Here is a 24,572-nt window from a genome sequence, read left to right as displayed (position 1 = left end):
ATGTTAAATAATTGTTTGCACCAAATTAAAGATGAAGCCAAGCAAAAAGGGAAAAATGCAATTCTGAACAAGCAAATATGACGGAAAAGATTAAAGACGAGTTGAAGGACAACAGGCAGGCTCAGAAGAAGAAAAGATCACATGGAAGGAAGGGAAATAAACCTAGACTTGGCATAAGTGAAATATTAACCAGACAGTCAGGAAAGAAAAGTGATTGTTGGGGGAAGGGGAAAGGATGAAGGATTCATCTCACCCAGCCAGATACCTACAATGCAGTCATTTAAGTGAGAGCTGCCTGTCTAGAGTTGTATGTAGTCAGTAGAGAGAAATAGGCTCTTTTAGGGTGAAATTCAGGCAGCATAGCTCAGGTGGCTGCTGCAGGAGGAGGGTGCATTTTGCCCTGGAAGTACTTTTCTCTTCATAGACTGATAATTGGATGTGGACCTGCAGTGACAGTTTATAGTACAAGATGTCTGCATGTGAAGCCAGATAAGTATTCTTCCCAACAGGGGATTAAAAAACAAGTGTTGTGGAACAAGCTCAGTTTGTATGGCTTTGCAGAAAACAGCATGAAGAGTTCTGAAGCAGCCCTCTAGGTCAGGACAGAGGAATTCATTACCATGTTGTATGACATAAAAGCACATCTGATCCAGCATCCTTCTGGCCCAGTATCTTGTGTGCTAAGTGCTTGTGGAAGGAGTGTAGGAAACATGTTATTCAAGCTCTGAAAGTCATTGGGCCCCCAGAGCTGGAGCTACATGCTGAAACTATCATCTTTAATAGTTGCCAGGGATCTTCCATGATCCTTGAGGAATGATTATACTGACACCATGTAAGGCATGCCCTGATTTAGCTGTGTGTTAAAAAACCAAATTTTTAAAAAACCTTCCTTTGCATTTCTTAAGATGCACTTTTATTTGGTCTAAAGTTTCTGAACTAAAATGTGTTTAGGTATCTTCAATACACTTCTTCATGAGTGTCACTTCACATGAGTGTCTGGTTTTTTTTATCCTCACTGCAGAGATGTCTACTGCTGATATATTCTTTTGCTTGGCATACAAATTTGCAAGATCTCTTTTCTTCACCATGCTAGTATTTATTGGCTGAATTCTAAAGCCTTGATTTTGCTCTGTTCCTATGGTTGTTTTGTTTCAGATCTATTTTTGCTAATCATAAAAGTGTCTGTGCTGACAAAACTACCCTTTGTATGAAAGCTTAGAAATATGTAGTACTGCATGTTTTTTCCATGCGTCAGCTCGGAAAGCTGCCAGGCTCATCTTCCGTGGAGTGGCTTCTGAGTATTTCATACTCTTGGACTCTGTTCTGCTTTGGTGATACCAGTGGATATTTTCCTGCTGATTTCAGTGATACTAGAAGGGAGCAAAACACTTGGAGATGCTGAAACTGTGCTTATAAATTAGTGACTTAAAATCATCAGAAGATTCCTCAAGTCTATCAGTGTTGGCATTTCCTGTTTGTTTTCCCTTCCAGGAGAAGAAGATTTTTCAGATTCCCTGGATGCATGCCGCAAGACATGGTTGGGATGTTGAAAAAGATGCTCCCTTATTTAGAAACTGGGCAATTCACACAGGTATTGGAACTCTCTTTTTACAGGACAGATTTTCACATTGTTTTCCCTTTTAAAGTTACATTTTCCTTCTTTCTTGTCTTTGCTTTTACTAACAGAGAGTGAACTGAAGTTTCCAGATTTGTGGGAGGCTAAGTGTTTTTTCATGGCCTATGGTACTCTCTAGCTTAATTGAAGTGCCATAACTCATTTGCATTGAGGAACACAGTAAAACTTAATTGATTTAAATGTTAGCAATTGGGTTCAAAACTGTCAGGAGTAGAGCACAGTCAGCACTTTGTAGACATAGGCCCTTAGGCTTTTTATGCCTTTCTATGGATTTGAACCTGAGATAATAAAGGTAAATGCTGTGCAAGCTTTTCCATGTTGTTATGGAGTCACATCAGATCTGCAGTGCCCTGGGTCTTTCTTGAGCACAAACCATTCATCATCTGTTCTAGAAATGTGCATGAGAATGAGATCACAGCACTCTCTTGCAGCCTCAGCTATTGTTAGAATGCTTGCCATGGGAACCAAAGGCTGATACCTTGAAGCTAACCTGCGCTGTTATTAATTTGCCTCAAATCTTCAATCACATGTTATATGTGCCTAACTTTTCTTTTCTTGCTCAGGGAAATACCAGTCAGGAGTAGATAAACCTGATCCAAAGACATGGAAGGCAAACTTCCGCTGCGCTATGAACTCCCTGCCTGACATAGAAGAAGTGAAGGACAAAAGTATAAAGAAAGGAAACAATGCCTTCAGGGTGTACCGGATGCTGCCCTTATCTGAAAGACCTTCCAAAAAAGGTAGAGGGGAGAGCTTGTCAACATGAAATGCTCTTAGGGGCATTGTGTTGAGAAAAACACCTACTGCAGGTAGCTCAGTATGCAACAAGCCACCAATGCAAGCTGCACATGGTGCCCTGGCTGGCTGGGAAATGTCTGAAACTTAGGAACAGCTGTATGAAAAATGGGCTGCATTCAGAAGAGAGGATCAATGAGATGTGATACCCCCAAGCTGTTGATATTTGTCTGTTAAAGCTGCTGGAGTTGTGTTCAGAATCTAGTCCCGGGTCTCCTTCAGTCAAGGAGTGTGATTAGGGGGTGTTAGAGCTCAACACATTGAACTCAGTAGGGGTCATTCAGAATATGGTGGCAGACATTTTGGTATCTTTTTTCAAGCAAGGATACAATTAAACTGGCTCTGTCTTGAGAGCAGTACACTACTCAGAACACTAAACCACAAAACCACATTGTTAGTTACAAAGACCATGGAAAACCAACCCACAGAGCACAATAACGGTGAAATGGGAAATCATCTGAATCCCCAAATTTAGGAATTAAATCTCCTGCCTGCCAGGAGAAGGCCTAACCACCAGGTCAATCTCATGAGTATTTGGTTTCTTTCAAAGTAGAAACATTGCTTTATTTAGGTCTCATTAGCTTTCATATGGCTTCCTTACTGGTTTATGCAGTAGAACAATGGTTTCCTTAGTCCTCTGGTATCCTGTGTTGTCTAGAATTTTGGATTAAAAGATAACCTGCAACCAGACACAAGGTGTTCCTCTAAAATCCAATTCAGTTCACCTGTAGCTACAGTTTGCTACTTTCTTAGACTGAGAAGTGAAAGGCAGATTTTCAGTTTAAGGTCAGTGTTACTGACAATTATGAACCATGGCATTTTTGGGGCAGAATCATACTGTGAAAGGAAGATCAATGTGCAAAAGGTAGAACATTTATCTTGAAAGTGTTTTCAGTCTCTTGTCAATAGTGTATTTTATATGTTTAAACACATTCCCCTGGACCATAACATGTCTCTTGGCAGTAGATTCCTGAAGGAGCTACAAAAGTTCATCTTTAAAGCTGAGATTCTGGGAACAGGGGCTGTAGCAGGAGAAGATTCTGCAGAAAGTCCAGTTACTGTAAAACCCTGACATAGTTTGGACCTCATATATATTTTCACATGCCCTTTTTTTGTGTCATGTGGCTAAACATTTGTGGGAGCAAAAGAATCTGGCTGCAAACATTTCTAATTTTCTGTGGTATCATGTAGTAGAGAAAAGCTCCTGGGAAAAGCTCCTGGGACACATCTGTGCTGACACTGGGGCAGAGCTGAGCTTGCACCAGCAAGTCTGAGCTTCTGCATCAGGTCAGAGCAGGGGCAGCAGCACTAGGGTCTGCCAAGGTGCATAACATTTTGTGAAGGTCACATGCAGCATGGTTTTTGGGATTCCCAAGCCCATCATGATTGCATAAACCACTCTTGCATGAATTGTATTTCCTTACCAGGTTGCAAATATTTACAAAAATTTTGGTTGAAGTTTATTGTGTATTATTCTCTTTTCACATTAAATCAATTAACAATCTCCCTCTTCCTGTAGCTACAGAGAAAGCATCAGAAATGTGATGAGGCATATATTTTGATTTTTCTTCCCTTTAAGAATATTTTTCTCCCCCTTTTTTTTTTTTCAAACAGGTCTTGTTTTTTAATTTGTCATTCTTTTAAAAAGCCTTTTAAAAAAGAAATGCAAACCCAGCAATTCAAGGTGAATTTTTTGCTGCCCAGGCCTTAAGAGAAGGGTAAAATTAAGCAAATGTGTTCTCCCTTAACTAGGAAGTCCTGCCATTTTGAGGCTCATTTTGGGGCTATTTGTTGGTGAATATAGAAAGTGTGAAGGATAACTCATGGCTCACAGGACCTTATGAAATCTTCCTTCTGTTGTTGCAGGAAAAAAGACGAAATCTGAGAAGGATGACAAATTCAAACAGATTAAGGTAAGAAGTGTCTGTTTAATGGTGCAAGAGCTTGTGAATACAATCTGTTGCAGATATTTTTTAACAACCCTAACTGTATGTTGTGGTGGGTACTTGCAAATGCTTGTGGTTTGGTTAAGTAACTACAGTTACCCAGGATGTTTGGGGTTGTTTTTCTTGAAATGTGAAGGCTGTTAAAGCCGTCACTTACGTCATCAATGGACACAGCCCTTGTGTTACAATGCCTGGAGGTTGGAAAACTGGCAGTCTCAGCAATACATTTGCCATTTGTTTGTCTCTGTAAGGAGAAATACAGTAATTAGGGAAGGAATGCTTCTGAACAATAGAGCTACCTTTTGGAGCAATTAATTTCTGTGTGTAAAGCACTGGAAATGCATTTTCATTTAGGCAAGGGTCAGAGCTGCACCTTGTGCTCATGTTTGTCAGTTAGAAGGCCTCAGCTGTAAAGCTCTTCAGTTGCAGCCTGAGATTTCTGCTCATTCAGAGTGTGGGCCCAGACTGATGTCTGCCCTCCCTGTGAGGCATGGTGTTTCCTAGCTTTCACACCTCTGCCAAGGGCCTCTGAAAGGTGGTCAGTATTACACACCAGCAGGAGCTAGTCCACCTTCAAATTTTTAACAAAAAGGGAAATCTCAGAGATTTCAGACTCAGCTTTCAGTAAAATTGGTGTCCTTGGGCTTCGTGTAGCAGCTGTGTCTACAGTGCAAGGGCAGCTTGGTCCCCTGCTGCTCACCTGTGAAGGGCTGTGCCACCCATGCCTGGGTTCAGGCTCTGCAGGCTCTGTCCAGGAGATTCTCTGGGCCAGGTGAACCCAGAAATGTGGGGAAAAGTCCTCCACTGAAAGGGTTTGGAAAGCAGGTGCTGCCACAGCAGTTGTGACTTGTGCAGTTACATGTCAGAATGCTATGACTTTTAAATTGTCTTAAAAGAACCACTTTGTAACTATCCTGTGTATCTCTTACAGCCACATGTGCTTGTTATCAAGTGACTCTGATGGTAGCTGATGTTCAGAGGGAGGCAGTAAAACTGCTTTGGTCAAAGCAGAGCAGTGTGCCAGCACATACACCTACCTACCAGTGATACCTCCTGTTAGTTCTTGTGCTCTGAGCTGGGGCCAGGTAGTATTCCTGTCTGTTCCCCCATTCTGACAGAAGTGTGCAGTGGCTAGTCTGGATTGGAAGAGGTGCTCTTCCTGTACTCAGCCACTCTTAGGCTGACTGTTGGATGTTGAAGGCTGTAGTAGTGAAGAAGGGTAGTAGGTGAATTAAAGCAAATGCACATTTCTGAGCATGAAAGCTTCTTATAATTGCTTTGCTTGGTGATGAGAATTCCTGAGATCCAAGTTGCATGTTTTGAATTGAATCCCTTACAATTACCCTGAAAAATGTCTTTTAGTGGAGCCCAGTGGGAGGTTACTCCACACTTTGCCTGCTAACTACAGTGGGGTGATAGCAACAGAGGGAGAAGCTGAGAATATGAGCACAGATCTACAAAGGGACTTGCATAGCAAAAGCCTTGCAGCAGCTTCCCATTGTTGCCACTGCTGGACCCTGTGGGCACCCACAGCAAATGCTGGTGGGCTGAGCTTGGGCATGGTGCTCAGGGCAGTTGCTGCTTATCCCTGTGCCTGTGAGAGTGTTGGGCCTTACCAAATCCCTGCTCCACCTTAGCAAAGGGGCAAGCAAATCTCCCACCTCACAGGTAGGTCTCCAATCACTGGGCTTTTGGGCAAATTGTAATCTGTCATTACAATTCATTAAATTCTTTTAAAAGGAATTCTCAATAATGGGAAGGAAATGGAAATGTCAGAGCAGCCCAGATAAAACCAGTCTCTTTTGAAACAAAGAACTGAACTGAGGCTTAATTTCTACCTTATCCTAGCCGTATCCTTTAGACCATGCATTCCACATTGAGAGTTATTTTTAAAATCCTAGTGACAGCTTTCTCCATGCACTTGGCTTAGGGTAGACATCTGAACACTCAAAATTTAGGTGATTTAACAGCAACTGTGCCAGTATCCAAGTCTCTTTGTGGATCTGGCACCATTACCTGAGTTCTAAGATGCATATTTGTTTCTGAAGATTGAAAGAGGGCTACTAAATAAACTTCTCAGTAATCAAGCCTCAGTAAAGTTGAGCAAGTGCTGCCTGCACAGTGTTTCCATGGGGGCTGCTGAGTTTGCTGTGAATTAAAGCAAGCAGCACCAGATACTCAGGGCTCCAGTGTGCAGCCCTAACCTATCTTTGCAGTTGTGACCCTCAATGGATCAATAGCAGCTAATTTTATCTTTTCAAGCTCTCAAGTCTTTGACCTGTAGGGCAGCAGAATTGGTGCATCTCATCAAAGACCTAGTTGCCATTAACACTTAACTGTCCACCCTTCTGATGTGCCAGGAATGCTGTGACAGGGTGCTGTTTGCCTTGCTTTAGTGTCTGGGAAGGTGCTTGTGTTGAAGTGACAATTCTTTTTGGGTAGATCACAATCACAGCATGTGACATCCAGGAAAAAGCCTACCACAGTGCTCCCAGTATTTTGTCCCAAGGATAACAGTTCAACAGTACTGGGATGGGCTGGCACTGCAGGTCCTGAGGCTTACCTTTGCCTGCCTTTGATGAAATGCTTTAGAGCAGTGAAAATGAGCACGGTGTGGACAGCTCTGCACCTCTCTGTGGGTGAGCAAGCAGGCGACAAGTTGCAGCCTTGCAGGGCTGGTAGAGTAAGAACAGAAGACTTTAGACATTGTAACCAATAAACCTGTGAGAGAGTCAATAGTGGGGAGGAAGTTGCATGTGTAGAATAATCCTTTTAAAGAAATCCTGAATTAATGGAATTAATTTTTTGGTGTCTACCCTGAAGGGATTTTTTTAGATTCCCACTCGAGTGTATCAGGCTTACAGAGAGGCATCTTGTGGAAAGCTCAGTCTGTGTAGAACAGGTGGTGTTTTCCAAATGCTGTTGCCCTGTGGTAATGTTTATGATGTGATCTAAAAGGCTGTATTTAGTGTAAACACTTTGGTTTGCTTTCAGGCTTGCTGTAGAGAAAAATTAAGGCTAGAATTTAGTAATTGCTGTACAGAAACTAAGACTTCCTTTTAGAGAGTGCAAAGAGAGCATATTTGGAAGGGACTGAGGATGAATATTAAATAGAGTACTGTTTTAAAGCAATGCTTCTTCCTTGTTTGTTTCAAATGTTAATCTCTTGTAGTAAATAGCTTGCTGCTTCCTTGCTCTCTGAAGGCTTACTCTAAATTTGAAGATTAAAAATAGCTTTCCTTTCAAAGCAAAAGATTTGGAAATGAATTAGTCCCAGTCTTCTCCTCACAGAAATATTTGTTCTAAGACAGTGTCCTGCAGAGAGCAGGGGGTATATGGCAGGCAGAAGTGATGGGATTTATTACCATCTCAGAACAAAGAGATAAGATATCTCCTAAAATAAAGTAATCCTGACCCAACTGTACTGTTTTCATTCTAGCAAGAGCCAGTTGAATCATCTTTTGGGATGAATGGGCTAAATGCTGTCACTTCTGACTATTTCCTGTCCTCCAGTATAAAAAATGAAGTTGACAGTACAGTGAACTTTGTAGGTAAGTACTCCTATGCTTTTTTTACATACTAAATACACAGGGGACTTCAAAAACCCTTCTGGTCTGCCAGACTTATCTTTCCATCAGCATTTTGCACTTCAGGGAATGCCACAGTTGCAGTCAGGTAGACCCATTTCTCAGCAGCCTAGGCCATGCAAGATTGTGGTTGCAGGCCAGCCCCACCATCTGCAGAGACAGTGAGCAGTACTGTGCCACTGGGGTGGTTCCCTTGACAGTAAAGCACTTCCAGGCACTCTCAGCTGGCTTCTCATGGTGGGGACTTATTCCACAGGATAGTCCTCAGCCATGAAGAGGCTGTAGCCAATGTCACATGGGAGTTAAATTGCAATCAGATGGCAGTTTCCCATTGCTTAAAGCAGAGGTTTGTATAGAATACCATTTTATTTGGGTGTTCAAACCAGCAGGCAAAATGTAGATACTTGGTTCTTTTCACTGACATCTCAGTTACAGAGATAGTTCTTAACATCACTGAGCTAACGAAAAGAATCATCAAAGGCTGCATTTAGAAACCAGTACATTAGAAATAAGCTGTCATCTCAGCATGTGAATAATTGGTCCTCAGTAGACTAATTGGACTGGGCTTTTGACAGCTCTTTTTTGGCTAAGGTTGTCATTGCAGCAAGAGCTCCTAAAATATGACCCACATACTATTTTGTCTAGAATTCCATTTTTAAATATGACAAATATGTTAGTATTCTGCTTGGAAAGATGGCAGAAATCATGTGCAGTGACTACTTTGATCCCCATTTCTTAGGTCACAGGGCTTTGCATAGTCATTCCCCTGAAGTACTTGTGTGGCTGAGGAGTTTGTGAGTAGTTTTGCTCTCTTTATGGCAGCTCATTTAATCAGCTGTTGCTTTGTAAGAGTAGTAGAACATGCTCTTACTGTTACAGCTTGAAGGAGTAGCACCAAAGTGCTATTAGTGCTTCTTGTTCACTGACTGAGGATCAGGTAGGAAACTGTCACCCAGTGTTGTTTAATTATTGAGATGTGAGGTGTGCTGCTTATCCAGACTGGAGAAAGAAACTGTTATTTAGGATTGCAGGAAGGATTTTAATGTAAACAGAGAGGAAAAAGTAAAATAGAATTGTTCTGCAGAAAGACAGGAAATCAGCCAGAGTGGATGAAAGGCAAACAGCATCTGCAGAGTTTCTGCCATAGGTGCAGCTCACTGGAAACTGTGGCATATTGCTCAAGTGAGCGGTAGTTTTTGCTGTGCATTTTATCTCTCAGGGTGGGTAAGAATTTGTCAGGTATTGAGGAAAGAGATAAAACAGTGCAGATGGCCTGCTCATTCCCTGAGTGGCTTGCGCAATATTAGTCTCTCCCAGATAAAAAATTACCTGTACATGCTCTTGCACCTCTCTCACTACACTCAATAAAAGCTGATTGTTTCAGAACCGGGAAAGGTGAAATAAAAGTGAAACAAAATATCTGAAACATAATTATACTAATTGTAGTGATCAACTTTTAAAAAGTCTATCCAGTATGTATGTAATTTTCTTTATGCTGGCATTGTTTCTTAAAATACGCATCTAAGTTTTGAAGATTTTCCAGGGGTAACCTAGCACTTCACAAAGCAAAATAATATGCAGCTTTTCCCTGGGAAAAATACCCGTCACTTTTCTTTTTCAAAAAGCCCTGGCTAAAGATAGAATGCCGTAGCAGATTGTGTGTATAGACATGTGCATTCATGTTTATTTATCTCAGTTCATGAAGGAATAGATGCTATCTTTTGACTTTTTCAAATTTAATAATTAGTATATTCAGGTTACTTAATTGAAAACCTGCAAGATCTGTTGTATTTCATTGCCTACGTGTTTTTCCCCTCATGGGTCAGGAAAAAAATGGACTGTTTGAACAACACAGTGTTGTGTTTGTACAGAATTTAGCCTTTTGTTCCTTGTGAAGCTTTATGTTCAGTGAAAAAATATCTATAGTCTTTCTCTTGGGTAACCATGGTTTCAGGTTAGCCATCCTCTGAGATGGCTCCATCCCTGTGCATTCTTCTGATCTAACTCGTTGGCTTTCAGTTCTGTGCTGGATTAATGCATTTGTCATGTGTTCATAGAGCTGGGATTAAAGGAGGAGTTGTACAAGACAGGAAATTCTGTCAAGCAGCTTCAGACGAATGGGATTCTGGCTTTTACCATACTTTTGCTCTGCTCAGTAACTTCTTGGTACCTTGGTTTGTCAACCTTTTTCAGAAGGTTGTAGTGTAGAACAACTAATATCTGCAAAGCATTTCAAGACACTTGGAAAGCATCCATGGTTGCTTCACTTTGTAGAAATAAGTAACACTCCTTTGATATTAAATTTCATGTGCTTTTTTGGTATTAAATATCATGTGCCTGGGGGAATAGGAAACCCCTCAGTTAATAACACACATACTGTAGCTTTCTGTCACAAACTGTGGGGATTGCAGGTACAAATTTGTTTTCTGCATACCATCGATAACATTGCAAGGGTCAGTGAGAGTAGCCATCTAACTGGAGCAGAAATTTTCCATAGATTCATGTCATATGTACATCAGAGTCCCACAGTGTTTTGCTTGACCCCATGGCAAGGTTTTTGCATGCTGGTTCTGGTCTTCTGTTGTAAAGTTTACCTTAGAGCATTCAGAGACCATGGTTTACAGCTTGCTTGTTGAGGATCACAGATTTCCTTTAGAACTCTCACTGAAACTTATATCCCCTGAAAGCAGGTGGTGGGCATGGAAAAAAGTGCTGAGACTGTTGAAGACTCAGATACCAAGCAGGTTCTTAGAGGTTCAACAGAGTTGAGATGTTATCAGTAATCAATTTTTTTTGTTTCTAATCCCAAGTTGTAGGACAGCCACACCTTGATGGCAGCAGTGAGGAGCAGGTGATAGTTGCCAACCCTCCTGATGTTTGTCAGGTGGTAGAGGTGACAACAGAAAGTGATGAACAGCCCCTCAGCATGAGCCAGCTGTACCCTCTACAGATCTCCCCTGTCTCATCCTATGCAGGTAAGCAACTTGGTGTTTCTTTACATTCCCTTTTCTGGAAATGTTGGGAAGACCCTGGGAGAAAGAGGGCTCTTCCAGGCTAGCTAATGAAGATTCATAAATGTGTACCCATCTGCCTTCTGAATTGTTAATGAAACTCAAAAATGCACAGTCCTCCGCTCATTTCCTTGGGAAACAGCTTGACAGATCTCAGTTTAGAAATGTGAGCTGCAGGCTTTATCTTGTGAGTAATGGAAAAAGAGCATTAGGTATAATGCAGAGATCTTTTAAAGGGGGATTTTTAGTACAAGTGACATGCCCCCTGCCTTACTAAAGATCAAAGGTCTTTCTTGCTCTCTGTTTACTCAGTGTCTAGCACAGTGTGCAGTGCTAAGGGCTGCACTAGTGGTATATATGCAGATATGGAGCTGAGGGCCTGGGGGGAGTGGCTTTGTCTTGCTGCAGTCTAGAAGAGCCATGCAGTGACTGATAACAAGTGATCTTTCAAGCAGCAGAGCTGTGGACATCTGGCTTCCAACGTCTGCCTGCCATCTGGATTCTCTGATACCTAAAAAGAGGATGTGATAACAGGCTTCCCTCTACTCCCTGTGAGGGTGGTTATGGTTTCCCTTTTCATCTGGCCCCTTATTTTCTTATAACTGTTAGGAAGTCTTTGGCACTCTTTGGCACCCTTATGCAAGTCTAACAGTGTGTTCAGAAGTTTCTAGGGGTGAACAGACACAAATGTATGTGTGGACATGCTATATAGAGTTCCCACGATCATATAAGTCTTATTTCTTAGGAAAAAACGAATGTGACAAATGTGTCAAAGCCACATTTGAAAGTAAAAAGGTTTCAGATCCAAACTGTCCTTTCTGTTTTAACATGGTGCTAATTTGCAAGCCTTAGGAGACTGGGTAAAAACACAAATGTCACCTTTTAAGGCAAATTTAAGTATAAATAGTTCTCCATGCATTTTATTATTTTATGCATGGTTTTGCCTTTGACTTATTAGGCTGAAATTCCTTCCAGACACATTTTTACAAAATATGTATTTAGTAATTTTTATCTTTGGGTCCTAGTGAATTGTATGATGTTCCTTTGGATTGTGTCCACTGTTAGTCTCACATATGTTGATAAACAATTATGCTTTCCAATGTGTTTAGTCTGCAATGACCAAAGCATTTAGAAGACCTTTGCAAAGCATAAGGCAGGGAGATAGGAGAGTGCTTAAATTTATTAGCAGGAGGGAGACAAGGGCCTTTGAAACATCTTTCCTCTTTACAAATGCATCTTGGAAAACTTTTCCATGTCTGCAAACATGACAATGATGCAATCTTTTATCTTCAGCTACAGGACGTAAATTCTTGAAATGCAGACAGAAGTCACTGTCTTGGTTTGGAAGTCATGGTGGTTTCTTGGACTGGAATGATAGAGAAGGGTGGTCTGGTGACCACCTTGACATGAGCAAATCATGAGCTACCTGCCCTTAGGTCATTGCAATCAGCCTGCATAAGGAAAAAGATTGAAGTACCTCTGCTATCCCCTTATGCTGTCTTAGTACCTTGGTGGCCTTCAATTGTCTTAACTTATACCTGGACCTGCTAGCCCAAAACTCAGATAAGAGTTTCATATCACTGGCATGCTTTTGAGCACATTTCCAGGCAGCTCTTGATGATCCTGACTACTGTAGCTAGAGGCCAGTAAGAAGTGAAGTACTGCAAGGGTCTGTCCTGGGGAAAGTCATATTTAATATATCAATGAGCAGAAGATATGTTAGAGACATGTTTGTGAGCTTCAAGGGGACACCAAATAGGGTGCATGAGTTTTTTTGAGGGCAGAGCCATCATCCAGAGAGTCCTGGAGAGATTGCAGGAATGGATCAGCAGAAACCTTATGAAATTGAGCAAGGGCACATGTGAAGTCCTGTGCATTGGAAGGAAGAGATCTTTACAGCAATAGCAGGGGCTGATGGTATGGAGAGTCGCTCTGCAGAAAGGTGGGTAGGCAGTGAGTGAGTGCGAGACACCAGAGCACCTCAGCCACAGGGAAAGCCACCAGTTTTCAGGAGCATGGCCAGTAGATCTAGGGAAGTGATTATCCCCCTCTACTCCACGCTAGTTGCACTACTTTAAAAGTACTGCATCCAGTCTTGAGCTCCCCTGTCCAAGAACCAAACAAATGGGAGCAAGTGCAGAGAAGGGCTATGCAGGGTATGGCCTCTCACTCTGTGAGAAGACAGAGGGACTGGGGCTTGTTCAGCCTGGAGAAGAGATGGTTTTGAGGACTTCATAGCAGCTGCCTCTACTGCAGGGATGTTCCCAAGAAGGCAGAGCCAGGCTCTTCACAGCCAGTGCATGGTAATAGGATGAGAAACAGCAGGCTAAATTGAAACAAAAAATATGGTCCAGCTGAATATAAGAAAAAGTATCACCTGTCCTTCACCACAAGGACAGTCAGGCAGTGGAGCAGGATACCCAGAAAGATTGTGCTACCTCCATCCTCAGAAGTTTTCAAGACCTGAAGGGATTTGACCCAAGCAATCCAATCTAGTCCTGTAGCTGGCCCTGCTTTGAGCAAGAGGTGGGGCTGTAGACTACCTGAGGCCCCTTCTAACCTGAATTGTTCTGTGAACCAGTTTTTTTTTAAAGGATGTATTTGCTCTTGAGGCTGGAGCAAGGACAGAAATCTGTGTGTTAGAACCCTAAAATTTCTAGGACACTCTTGTGACTATTTCTGCTTTGTCTTGCTCCACACAGACCTGTATAGAACCACAGGAACTTTGGCCCTGTGCTTGTGGTTTGCTCTGTCAGGTGCTACTGGCTGAATGGCAGGAAAGAGTATGACCATAACAGCTGTGCAGGAACAGTTAGTTGAGCTCTTCTAAAACAACAACCAAAAAAAGTAGCCAGATATGTCAGCTGTCCTACATAAATCTGGTTTATTTCAAAACACCCCTGGTTCCTTTCTGAGGTAACTCAGGCAAATGACGTGAGTCGCCCATGTGAGTTTTTTCATATATCCGCTGATGTCTATGAAATCCTTTTGGCTCTTATTACCCAGGCTTTTGTCAATGTTTGACACTGATTCAAATACCCTTCTTGATAGAAATAACCTCTCTAACTTTCCACGCCTGTGTGGCCAGCTTCCCTGGCTTTGCTAACTATAGTGCTATCTCTTACTCAGCATTTTGTTATGTATAAACACCAAGGATGGATTCCTTTTCAGCTGCATCACTCTGTTTTTGTTGTGATATGCTTCTTCATGTCAAGGAATATCTGTTACTTGTCTCTATGTGTATTCCTTCAATTGATTCTGTCTTCTTTGTGTGAATTAATTTTTCCTCTCCTCTCCCCAGTATGGCTTAATTAGCCAGCTTAGTCACATTGGCACATCTTTCTCTGCCTGGGTCAGTGAAGGAGAAGCCCTGCAGTGCATGAGCTTCTCAGGGCATTGCAGCTTGATTTAATGTTTTGGACTGCTCCTCTGCTTACTGCACACTGTGGTGGAGACTCTGGCACAGGAGAGGTGCTGGCTTTGGAAGCAACAGTCTGGAGTAGCTGGGCTGGAGTAAAAGGACTTTGGGTACAGTTTAGACCCTGGGGGCTGAAACAGTGGTTCAGCCCATTGGTTTACAGTCTCCTGCCCAAACCTAATGCTTAGCCAGGCCTTGAGAGGATGGCAAGGTACTGCCAGTCTCTCTGAAGGTGTGCAGGGGCACGATCCATGAGGCATGATCCATGCACTCTTAGCACTCAAATAATGTCCAGTGCAGAGCATGAGACTGGCTCTGGGAAGGCAGAGTTGCAGTGGCTTTGCAAAGCAGTTTGCATGGACTGAAATGTATAACACAGAGCTGAGGGTGAAAACTGGGGCTTCAGAGCTCTCTTGCCTGCTGTGATAATTCATCACATCATTCCCTGAATTGTGTGATTTCTGTGTTCCTTGTGGATGAGCCCTGTCTGTGCAGGGCTCAGGGGGTTGGAGTGCTGGTATCCTGATAGATGCCATGGGTTATCCTCCCAGGAAACAGGACACAGTGGTTCAAAACCCCACAAGCTGAAGAAAACCTGCAGTCCAGGCCTCCACTGGATTAGTCTGGGAACCAGTGGCTGTGCTGAAGGCAGCAGCCATCACTGCAGACTGAAAAGAGGGGTTTCTGCCCTGTCTCAGAGGTGTCTGAGGCACAGCAGTCTCAACCACTCATGGGCCAGGAGCCTGACCTTAGGAGACTTGTCTTCAGGCACACACAGGCTTGAAAATACAGTAAAAATTCCTGGATTTCAGGCTCTTCTGCAAGCGAGGGCTGCAGCTGCAGGAGGATGGCTGTTCCACTGGAACTGTGCTCCTGTATTTGTGCTCTGGTTCAAGTGATGAGGGTGAGGGTGGCCATGTGCAGTGGGGACAGGTGATGGGGCTGGAGACTGTGGTATTGCCACTTGCTCAAGTGAGGGGTGAAGGGTTGAGAAAGGCTGGGGAGTGGTAGCAAAAGCAAAACTATACCAGCTGTACCAGAGTATGTCAACAGTAATAAAGCCCCAGAAGTGACAACAAGCCCTTGAGGTGGCAGGCTGAGATAACAGTTAATGAAACAAAACCACATTTATCTCCTCTAGGATGGAGTTGTTACTGATTTTGCCAGGAGATAAAGATTTGGACAGAACTTTGTCTGTTGCAGGGCCTGGAGTGGCTGTAGAGGGACAAGGGAGAGGGGGCATCCCCTGCTTGCTGGAGATTCTTCCCAGAAAGCACATATCTACTTCTTCCCTCTCTATTGCTGTCTTTTCCAGAATATAGACATGTTGACTGTGATAACCATGTGAATTTACCCCAGTTGTTCAAGGCAGCTGTGCTGTCTAGCCCTGCTGTGGCAGGGTCTCCATGCTTCTCCATTGTTTTCTGGTTGTTTGACTTGACTCTGTTTGCTTCCACTTGTTGGACATACCTCAGGCCTCCTGAGCTGGAATTTGTTACTATAGATAGAACAGCATGAGTTTCATTTTGGTTTCTATTTTGTTTGACAGAAAGTGAAACAACTGACAGCGTTCCAAGCGATGAAGAAAATGCAGAGGTAAGTGCTTTCTGGATTTTTAGCAGTTTGGACCAAGGTCTCAAGATCCATGCCCTGAGATATTTTTGCCCCTTCTCTACTGCAGCTCTGTCTACCAGTGGAATATTCATTTTGGTAATAGCTAGGGAAGAAAAGCAGACCAGGAAGGTTCAGGGGATACAGACATTTGGATGATTGTCACAGAATTAGAATCTCTACAAATTAACTTTTCCTCATCTGTCCAAACAACAAGATTAGTTTGCCCAATAAGATGTTCTGCAGTGCCATCACCAGTGCCAGCTAGTATGTTAACATGATGCATTGACCTTGCTGGGTAGTGAGTATTTTATCTTGGTTGAAAGCTTGCTCACTTTGTTTTCCTTAAATGGCATGTGAACTCATATAACTGGAGGAAATGCTTACATCTATGACTGAAATGAAGCTAGAATGTTTGAGGTAGGTAGGGCAGAAAGCTTTCCTGAGCAGTCATTTGGGTATTGCTGGGTGAAAGGAATCCATGGGGAAAACAACCTAAGCTGCACGTATACAAAAACACCACTTGCCTTTTACTTTGGGGCTGCCATCAAGGCACCAGACCTACCAATCTCCATGTGTACTTAAAGGCCAAGTGAAGCTCATTGAGGGCTCTTGGATGCCCTGTGCTCCAGCTGTATTTTTGCATAAGGCCTTTTGCAAAGCTCTCTCCTGCTGTGTCCCTCACCAAAGGCTCTCTGAACCCTCCTTCTTGGAGGACCACCAGTTGTATAACAACACAGCTAACCCACCTGGTCTCTGGTGCCTTGGCTGGGGTGGTGCCCATATGTAGACTGCCAGTAGTGACTCCACAAACCTCCTCCAACAGAACATGCCATTGCTGCATCTGTGGTGGGCAAACAAGATGTGCTCATCTTCCCTTGATGAACTTCCCTGTGATGAGGGATGCACTGTCAAGTGACAGTGGTTTCCCAGCAGCCTCACATGTATTGCTAGCTTGGGTAGTGTTGGGTCTCTGTGCCTGCCTCTTGGCAGGAAGATGCTCTCTCTGGTAACAGAGGAGACACTACCATTTGGAGTTCTAAATGTCTGTATCCATTTTTGTCTCTGGCATCCTGGGAATAAGGCCTTTATTTTCCATTCAGAAGAGCAGATAGTGCCCCTTGAGTGCTGGAGAGCCAACAAAATTTAAGCACATGACTTCAGAAAAGGAGAAATGGCTGAGAGACATCCTAAGCTAGTGGCTAGAGGCTCAGGCTCCTAGAGGCAGGATAATTCCTGTGCAATATGTGGATATTTCTATCTTCATCTTGTTACTTGGAGTACTTCACGAAGTTGTGTTCATTTACAGTCTTCGTTTGTTTCTTTCTTCCCCCATTTCTAGGGACGACTTCATTGGCAGAAAAAAAACATTGAAGGCAAACAGTATCTCAGCAATCTAGGAATGAGGAACACTTCTCATATGCTTCCCAGCATGGCAACTTTTGTAGCCAACAAGCCTGACCTCCAAGTCACTGTCAAAGAAGAAAGCTGCCCACTGCCTTACAATAGCTCCTGGCCTCCTTTCCCAGACATCCCTCTGCCACAAGTCGTGTCCACAGCCTCCACAAGCAGCAGCCAGCCAGACCGTGAGACACGGGCCAGCGTCATCAAGAAAACGTCAGACATCACTCAGTCAAGAGTCAAGAGCTGCTAAGCCTTTGACAGTGTGGTTTTTTAGCTTTGTTTTGTTTGGTTTTGTATTTTACGTTTCTCTAAGAGAGGTTCATCCCTTGACGCACACCAGACAAACCCTAAGGTAAAGCCTTGGCAATAGAAAACATTGCAGCGTCTGACTCCAGTGCCGGAGTGGTTTTAACTCAGGACTCCAGCAGTCAGTGTGTATACCTGAACCCATCTTTCCAAGGTTGCTACATAGGAAAAGAACCCAAGAACTTTGGCCCACTCGCAGGTTCCAGTGTTCATAAGAGGACCAACCGACCACAAGGGAAGTGGTGCTGCTGCGCTTCTTGCTGTCAAGGCTGTGATGGAACTGAAAGCCTCAGAATGGGAGAGAAAATGTGAACTAGCTGGAATATTTTTAAATAAAGAAAAATCTATTGTGAATATTGTACATAGTGCAGTACTAGCAAAGTTGCAGTCTGCTTCTGCACCTTATTAAGAAAGCACTTACAAAAGGCCTTTTATTACCTTGCTCTACTTAATGGCACATTGAAGGTCCCTCTCCACCTGTATTCTTTTCCAAGGCTATTCTTGCTAAAGTGTCTTTAAAGAATAGAGGAAGGGAAAGGAAACTAAAACTTTCCATGTGGATTTCATATGTTCTGAGACTGCTTTCATCATGTTTGTTTCTAATCTGCTATGCTTGAATGCCGCGTGGTACAATAGAAAAAAGAAAAGAAACTTATTACAGAGATATTATGCAAATTCCCAGATTTAAAAAAGAAGAAAAATACTCTAATTCTAACCAGAGCAAGCTTTTTTATTTTTTATACAGGGGAATATTTTATTCAAAGTAAAATTCTAAAGTGAATATAATTTTTTTTAATCTTTTCTACAGCAAAATTTATAATTTTAAGATTCAGTCCTTGGTTATCAGCAGTTATGACATCCTTGTGGCGCATTTTTTTTTAATTTTGTAAAGGTGAAATAGCTTTTATGAGCTCATGTAGCAATCAGATTATCCTGTGGATTGATAATAAATATGGTATATAGTTAAATTTTTAATAATCCTCTTGTTTGTCTCTCATTTTTAATCTTTCAGAAGCCCCAGATGGTATGGGTTTGATAGGTGAATGTGACCTCTCAGAGTGAGCAATTGGCATAAGCTGCCTGTGCAATTTCTGGAGCACCCATCCAATAGGATGGGAAGCGCTGTGCTTGAGGCAGCTCGAGGTGGAAAGAGCAACTAGAACTCAAAGGTGATTTATTCAAGTTTGGCCTCAAATGTAGAGGTTGGGAGCTGGGCACCTCTTCAGCTGTTACTCCATGGCTGTGCTTTGAGCAAGTTACCTCATGGAAGGGATCGTGTCAAAATCCATTCCCCACCCAGTGCAAGCTCAGCTGTACTTCCACTGTTCCTCATAGATCCCCACATGGCTTGCTTGCAGTTTCCTTGTCTGGAAAAATCTCATTTTGCAGTTTCAACCAATTAATAGAATTAATCAGAAATCAAGTTAGCATTGATCAGGGCATTCAACATTGCTGCATGATGGCAAGTTGTGATTCCTGGAAAGCTGTAGTGTATCTCAGTAAGGGTGCACAGTGACTCACAGGGTTGTGGCAGTGGGATGTGCCCATTGCAAAGCACTGTGCACTTTGGGCTGGCATGGACAGAAAGAAGTTGAGAGCACTCACCCTTTTGCAGTTTTTTAAGCTGTTGGGTGTGACACAGTTTGATTCAGATACATAAAATACGTGGACAGAGTGCCCTTCAGATGTGATTACCATTCTCTACCAGCCTGACAGGTGTGTGAGCTGAGAGCAGAGTGTATTGGGCTGATAAGCAATAACATGCACAGCAATGGCTGTGTCACAGGGAGAGATGTTAGCTGGCTACTGAAAAGGGAAAGTAAACAGAAAAATTTTGCTGTGTTCTTAACCTGATCCTACAGTTCCAAGTTTCTTCATAGGTCCGTGTAAAACTTGTAATTTTGTCACCCACTGCCTGGTGGCCTGGGAAGACAAGGTTAGAGCTTTGGTTAGAGTTGGGAGTGAGAGGAATGTCCAAGCTGTATTTGGAATGGATGTAAAAACTTGCAAGGGTTAAAATTATGTATGTAAACTGTGTATACTGTCCTTTTCATTTGGTCCTTCATTTACCTTTCCAGTTTCTTAGTTTCTAAGGCTGATTCAGCTGCCTACATAGAGCCTGACCCCCAACAGGGCTGCCAGAGCAGAGTGAGGGCTGAGCTGTCTTTTCTGTGTGTCCTGCCTGACCTGCCCTCAGTAAGCCTGGCTGGTCACTGGGGTGAGAAGATGGTTGTCCAGGGGCTGCCCTGGGGTATACAAATGCTTGTTTGCAAAGTAAGAGCTACCACTTGCCAGGAGAAGGATTTGCTGCTCTTAGCATCACCTATCTGAAACTCAGGAGTAGGCAGCAGGGAAAGGCAGGCACCCTCAGCTTAACCCACGAGTTAACTTTGACATAGCTGAAGGAAGTTAAGAGGTCACAGCTCCACTTTGGTCATTCCCTGTGAGAGTTGACACCAGCATGCAGATGGCCAGGCAACCTGGCTTGGTCTCCTCTAGGTCCTGCAAGGAGGGCAGCTGAGTTGCAAAACCACTGACCCCCACCCTGCTCCAGAAGTGAGCCATAGGAGACACACACGCCGCCCCTCCCCAGCTCTGGGAGCAGTGTGTGTGCTTGGCAAAGCCCCCTCTTCCTGGGGCTTGTATGTTTGAAACATTTCCAGGAGCTATGCAAGCATGGCAGTTACAGTATGCATCCATAACTGATCCATCAAAGACAGCACACACCTTGCAGAGACAGTGACACCTCTGCAGCATGCTCAGACCAAATGCACTGTGGGGTGATGGAATTCAACAGAGGATTTCTCTGGGCTGGGACATCAGACGTTCATTCTGAAATCCAGGGGTCAGTGGCGTTTGTTACCCGTGCTTGCACAAAGTCATAAAAGCCATCCAGCCTTTCACAGCAGTTAAACTGCTCTTTGACCTGCCAGTTCAGCTCTGAAACACTGGGAGCCAGGTGCCTGTCCATTAGCACTACCAGCAATACCAAGTTAATCTTGTGCAATGCTGTGATGTGCTCAGCCAACAGGCCTGCAGGAATCTCTGATGGGAGGCTGGGAGGGAGGCAAGGGCCAGGCTCTCCCTGTGCAGCTACGCAGTGGCCAAGGCACTGCCCGTGCTTGGGACACCCATCTCACTTCCTTAGATGTTTCCCTTAGTCTCAGGGGAACAGTCCCTGCCCCTGTGCCCCTCTGGCATCATCCCACTTGGTAGTGCAGGTGGCAGGCCAGCTTGGCTTCATTCCTGCTGCTTTTGCAGTCTGTCTGTTAATTACTTTTGTCAACTGGATTTATTACAAGGGGCTAGTGAGGGGACTGCTGGCACATGTGTGGGTGTTTTCTTAAGCCAGAGAGGGTGCATTGTCTCCCTGCTGATGCTACAGCAGAAGAAACAGCTCAATGACCTTTCTGGTGAGTGCTTTGAGGGGGATTTCCACCTCTGCAGTAACAGCAGCAGGTGCACAATGTTTCTGTCAACAATAATGAAAATAGTAGTGGGGAGGAAGGAAACCATGGGCGCCACAAATAGTGCTTTGCACAAGACCCCAGACTTTCTGAGGAGGCAAAGGCAGTTGCACAAAGGCTTGGGATGCACAAAATTCAGCTATGGTACATTACAGCTTTTCAAATGAACTTTTCCTCTGTGTGTGGCAGCTTTAAATAACGCAACAAAGGCACAGAAAGCCCTATCAAAGTTTGGTGTATTACTTTTTGATGAGTAGCTGATGATAGGTAGCTCCTTTGGGCTAGTTCTGCTCTCAATTACACACCCATGGTCAAAATAATTCAGCAGCAGCTAAAAGGTGCATTGCCAAGCTTCTCACCACTGCAACTCAAGCACTGCCCAGCCTTCTTGGTGAATTTGTGTTCAGAGCTAATTTTGGAGTGGAAATAGCTCCTTGTTTTATTCAAACTAATACTGGTGTAGAGACAGTGGAGAGGAATCTGAGTCACTGATTTTATTTTAGTTTTGTAAGGAGCACCTCTCTCAGACCTCTGAGCCGTAGCTGTTCTCTGGAGAGCACCTGATGGTGCCTGCCTTCCTTCCCTCTGCTCATTTGAGGTGTGGTTTCTCAGCTGATTTACGCACCTCATCCTGCCCTTTAAAGTCAGTGCCTTTGTACATGTTTCTCCAGACTGTTTCTTAGGAAAAGGTGAACTTTTAAGATGTCCAAACCCAGGTAGCAGGATGGGGATTTGCCAAGGTGCTGCATTATTAACCCCTGACAGTTTGTGCCCTGAAAGGTGGGGGAGCAGCAGGAAGTTGGGCGGCTGCTCTGTGCCCGTTTAGAGATGTTATCTCTCACAGTCACTGGTGTTAAGTTTCAGTTTTCGGTTGTATTTTTACTCTCGGGCAATTTCTTTTTTTTTTTTCCTGCCCCCCCCCCCTTTTTCTTTCTTTTTTTTTTTAAGAACTTTAAAAATTACTGTCACACAAGCCACTGTAATATTTTAAAGGCCACTTTTTGTTCCTGTTGCACATGACAAGGCACAGGTCTGTCAGATCCAGCAGCTGAGATACTTTTCTGAATACAGTTCTCTTGAGGGCAAGAAAATATAGAGATATAAACAGGGGTGTGGGCTTGTTTCTGGTGCAAGCCCTGAAGAGCTGATGGCTGTTAAAGTGTGTTTTGGTGCCTGGGGTGGGGTCAGTCTCAGTGCCCCCAGAGGCTGTGCCAAGCTTCCAGGTGGTCGTGGCCCTTGTGCGCACACTCAGCCATCGGGGTATTTATTTGTGGGGCTGCCGCAGCCCAGCCCAGCTCCTCCTGCCTTCATTTTTGTTTTCCATTTGTTTTCCCTTCACATCTTTGGTTCCTTAGCCAGGTTTCAGCAGTGTCACACGTGCACTGTGGAGTCTGTCTCATATCCTTTCCAGTCTGGTCCTCCTTTGTCCCTCCTCCCTGGCTGCCTTCCTGCCCTCTTCCCCCATCAGTCTGTAGGGCCCTGCCAACCCCCCCACCCCACCCTCCAGTTTTCCCCAGAGGTTTGACTTGGTGCTTTCATCCTCTCCTAAGCAGCCTCCAGCAATGCTCTGGGCATCTGTAGGGAATACTTCCATCCTGTACCACCCTTGGGGCAGTGTGCTGGTTTTGGCTGAGGCCAAAGTCTTGGACTAAATGAACTTAAATGTACATTCTATGGACACTTTATGGACATTTCATGGGCATTTTGCAGGGGTGGTCCCAAGGGAATGATATCTGTATATCTTTCAAAGGATGGGAAGGGGGTGATGGTTAATTAGGATTTATTGGGTACTGTGGGACCTAAGCATGACATAAATGGTGAGGGATAAGGAGTGGAGAATGTGCTGGTTTCAGCTGGGGTAGAGTTGATTTTCTTCACAGTACTAGGAGGAGGCTGTGTTTTGGATTTGGAACCAGGATTGCCCACTGTGCCACCAAAGCCTTTTTGCCTCCAGTGGACACCCACGTGATGGAAGAGGATAAAACAATTCACAGAGATTGCATAAAATATGGCATGGGGCAGCCCTGAGGTGAACTCACCAGTGTGGGGCTTTCCCTGCCCCAAACCACTGCCCTGCTCCTCCCAGTGCTGCTCACGGAGCACCAGCTGGGGGCTGTGCACCCACCCACCACCCTCACAGCCCCAGGGGTGCCTTTGGGGTGCTGCACCTTCCCTTGGGGTGCTGTGGTACCCCACTGTGCACAGCCACATCCCTGCTGGCCCAGGACAGAGGCCCTGCAGGTGAGGCCATTCAAGGTGGCTTTCCCTAAAAGCCATTTCCCCAAGGCTTCCGCTGCCCCAGCACACGCGGCGTGACTCATCCTTGTGTCTGAACTTTTTGCAGCTTCCTTTGGCATTTGCCATACTTTGCTGGAGAAAATGAGATAATTCCTGTTTTGCTGGAAGGCCTTACAGTGCCATGGCTTAGTGCATTTTGGGAGAATATTGCTACGCCTGTTTGGAGACACAAGTTTCTTGGTATCACAGAGACTTTGTGAGCATTTGATGTTTATTGGTAGTGGAAAATTTACAGGGAAAATGTAAATGATGGACATGGCCAAATCTGATACAAGACCTCTTCATGAGCATTTCAAAGGGTTCTTCTACAATGAATGATATAAAATTAATTCTGTAGAGTAATAGAATCTCCTGAGGTTGAAGGGACCCACCAAAATCCAACTCCTGGCCCTGCACAGGACAACCCCAAGAGTCACACCACGTGCCTGAGAGCTTCGTCCAAACACTTCTTGAACTCTGTCAGGTTGGTGCTGTGATCACTTCCCTGGAGATCCTGTTCCAGTGCCCAACCACCTTTTGGGTGAAGAACCTGATATGAAGAACCTGATATTCAATGTAAACCTTCCCTGACACAGCTTCCTGCCCCTCCTGTTAGTCCTGTCACTGGTCACCACAGAGAAGACATCACTGCCTGACTCCGCTTCCCCTCACAAGGAAGCTGTAGACCATGGTAAGGTCTCCCCTCAGTCTCCAGCTGAACAGACCAAGTGACCTCAGCCACTCCTCACAGATTCCCTTCAAGGCCTTTCCAACAGAATGAATACTTCTAAAACGAATGGTGTGTAGATGTGGCACTTAGAGATGCTGTTAAGTGGTGGGCCTGGCAGTGTTAGGTTAAAGGTTGTACTTGATGATCTAGGAGTAAATTATTCTATGACTAACATATAAGTGCAACCTTTCTGAAAGAAAAAAAAAAAGAAATATCAGTTTAGAATCAGTTACCTAGAGATGAGCAAGCCACTCTGCCATGCCTGGCCCCTCAGCTGTTTGGGGGAGTCTGCCTGGGCACCTACATGCCCTGTGTCAGGCTGAGTACACCCTCCCCTGGGGAATGCCCCCAAATGTCCCAGCCAGCTCCTGCCACAGCTGGAGT

General features: G+C 44.1%; 1 protein-coding gene across 2 annotated transcripts in view; it reads left to right on the top strand.

Moving 5' to 3' along the window:
• The window catches only part of IRF2 (interferon regulatory factor 2), a 39,380-nt gene extending 20,688 nt beyond the window's left edge, over nucleotides 1-18,692 (top strand). For both annotated transcript variants that reach the window (XM_036382201.1, XM_036382202.2), the window contains exons 4-10: nucleotides 1,492-1,591; nucleotides 2,200-2,376; nucleotides 4,298-4,344; nucleotides 7,817-7,928; nucleotides 10,775-10,939; nucleotides 15,943-15,989; nucleotides 17,347-18,692. In XM_036382201.1, the coding sequence (XP_036238094.1) occupies nucleotides 1,492-1,591; nucleotides 2,200-2,376; nucleotides 4,298-4,344; nucleotides 7,817-7,928; nucleotides 10,775-10,939; nucleotides 15,943-15,989; nucleotides 17,347-17,658 (960 nt within the window). In that variant the 3' untranslated portion in view covers nucleotides 17,659-18,692. The remainder of the gene's footprint in view (nucleotides 1-1,491; nucleotides 1,592-2,199; nucleotides 2,377-4,297; nucleotides 4,345-7,816; nucleotides 7,929-10,774; nucleotides 10,940-15,942; nucleotides 15,990-17,346) is intronic.
• The last annotated feature ends 5,880 nt before the right edge of the window (nucleotides 18,693-24,572 follow it).

The sequence above is a fragment of the Molothrus ater genome, chromosome 4, assembly GCF_012460135.2.
Source record: "Molothrus ater isolate BHLD 08-10-18 breed brown headed cowbird chromosome 4, BPBGC_Mater_1.1, whole genome shotgun sequence".
Lineage (NCBI taxonomy): Eukaryota > Metazoa > Chordata > Aves > Passeriformes > Icteridae > Molothrus > Molothrus ater.
This window is presented reverse-complemented; position numbering and strand designations above follow the sequence as displayed.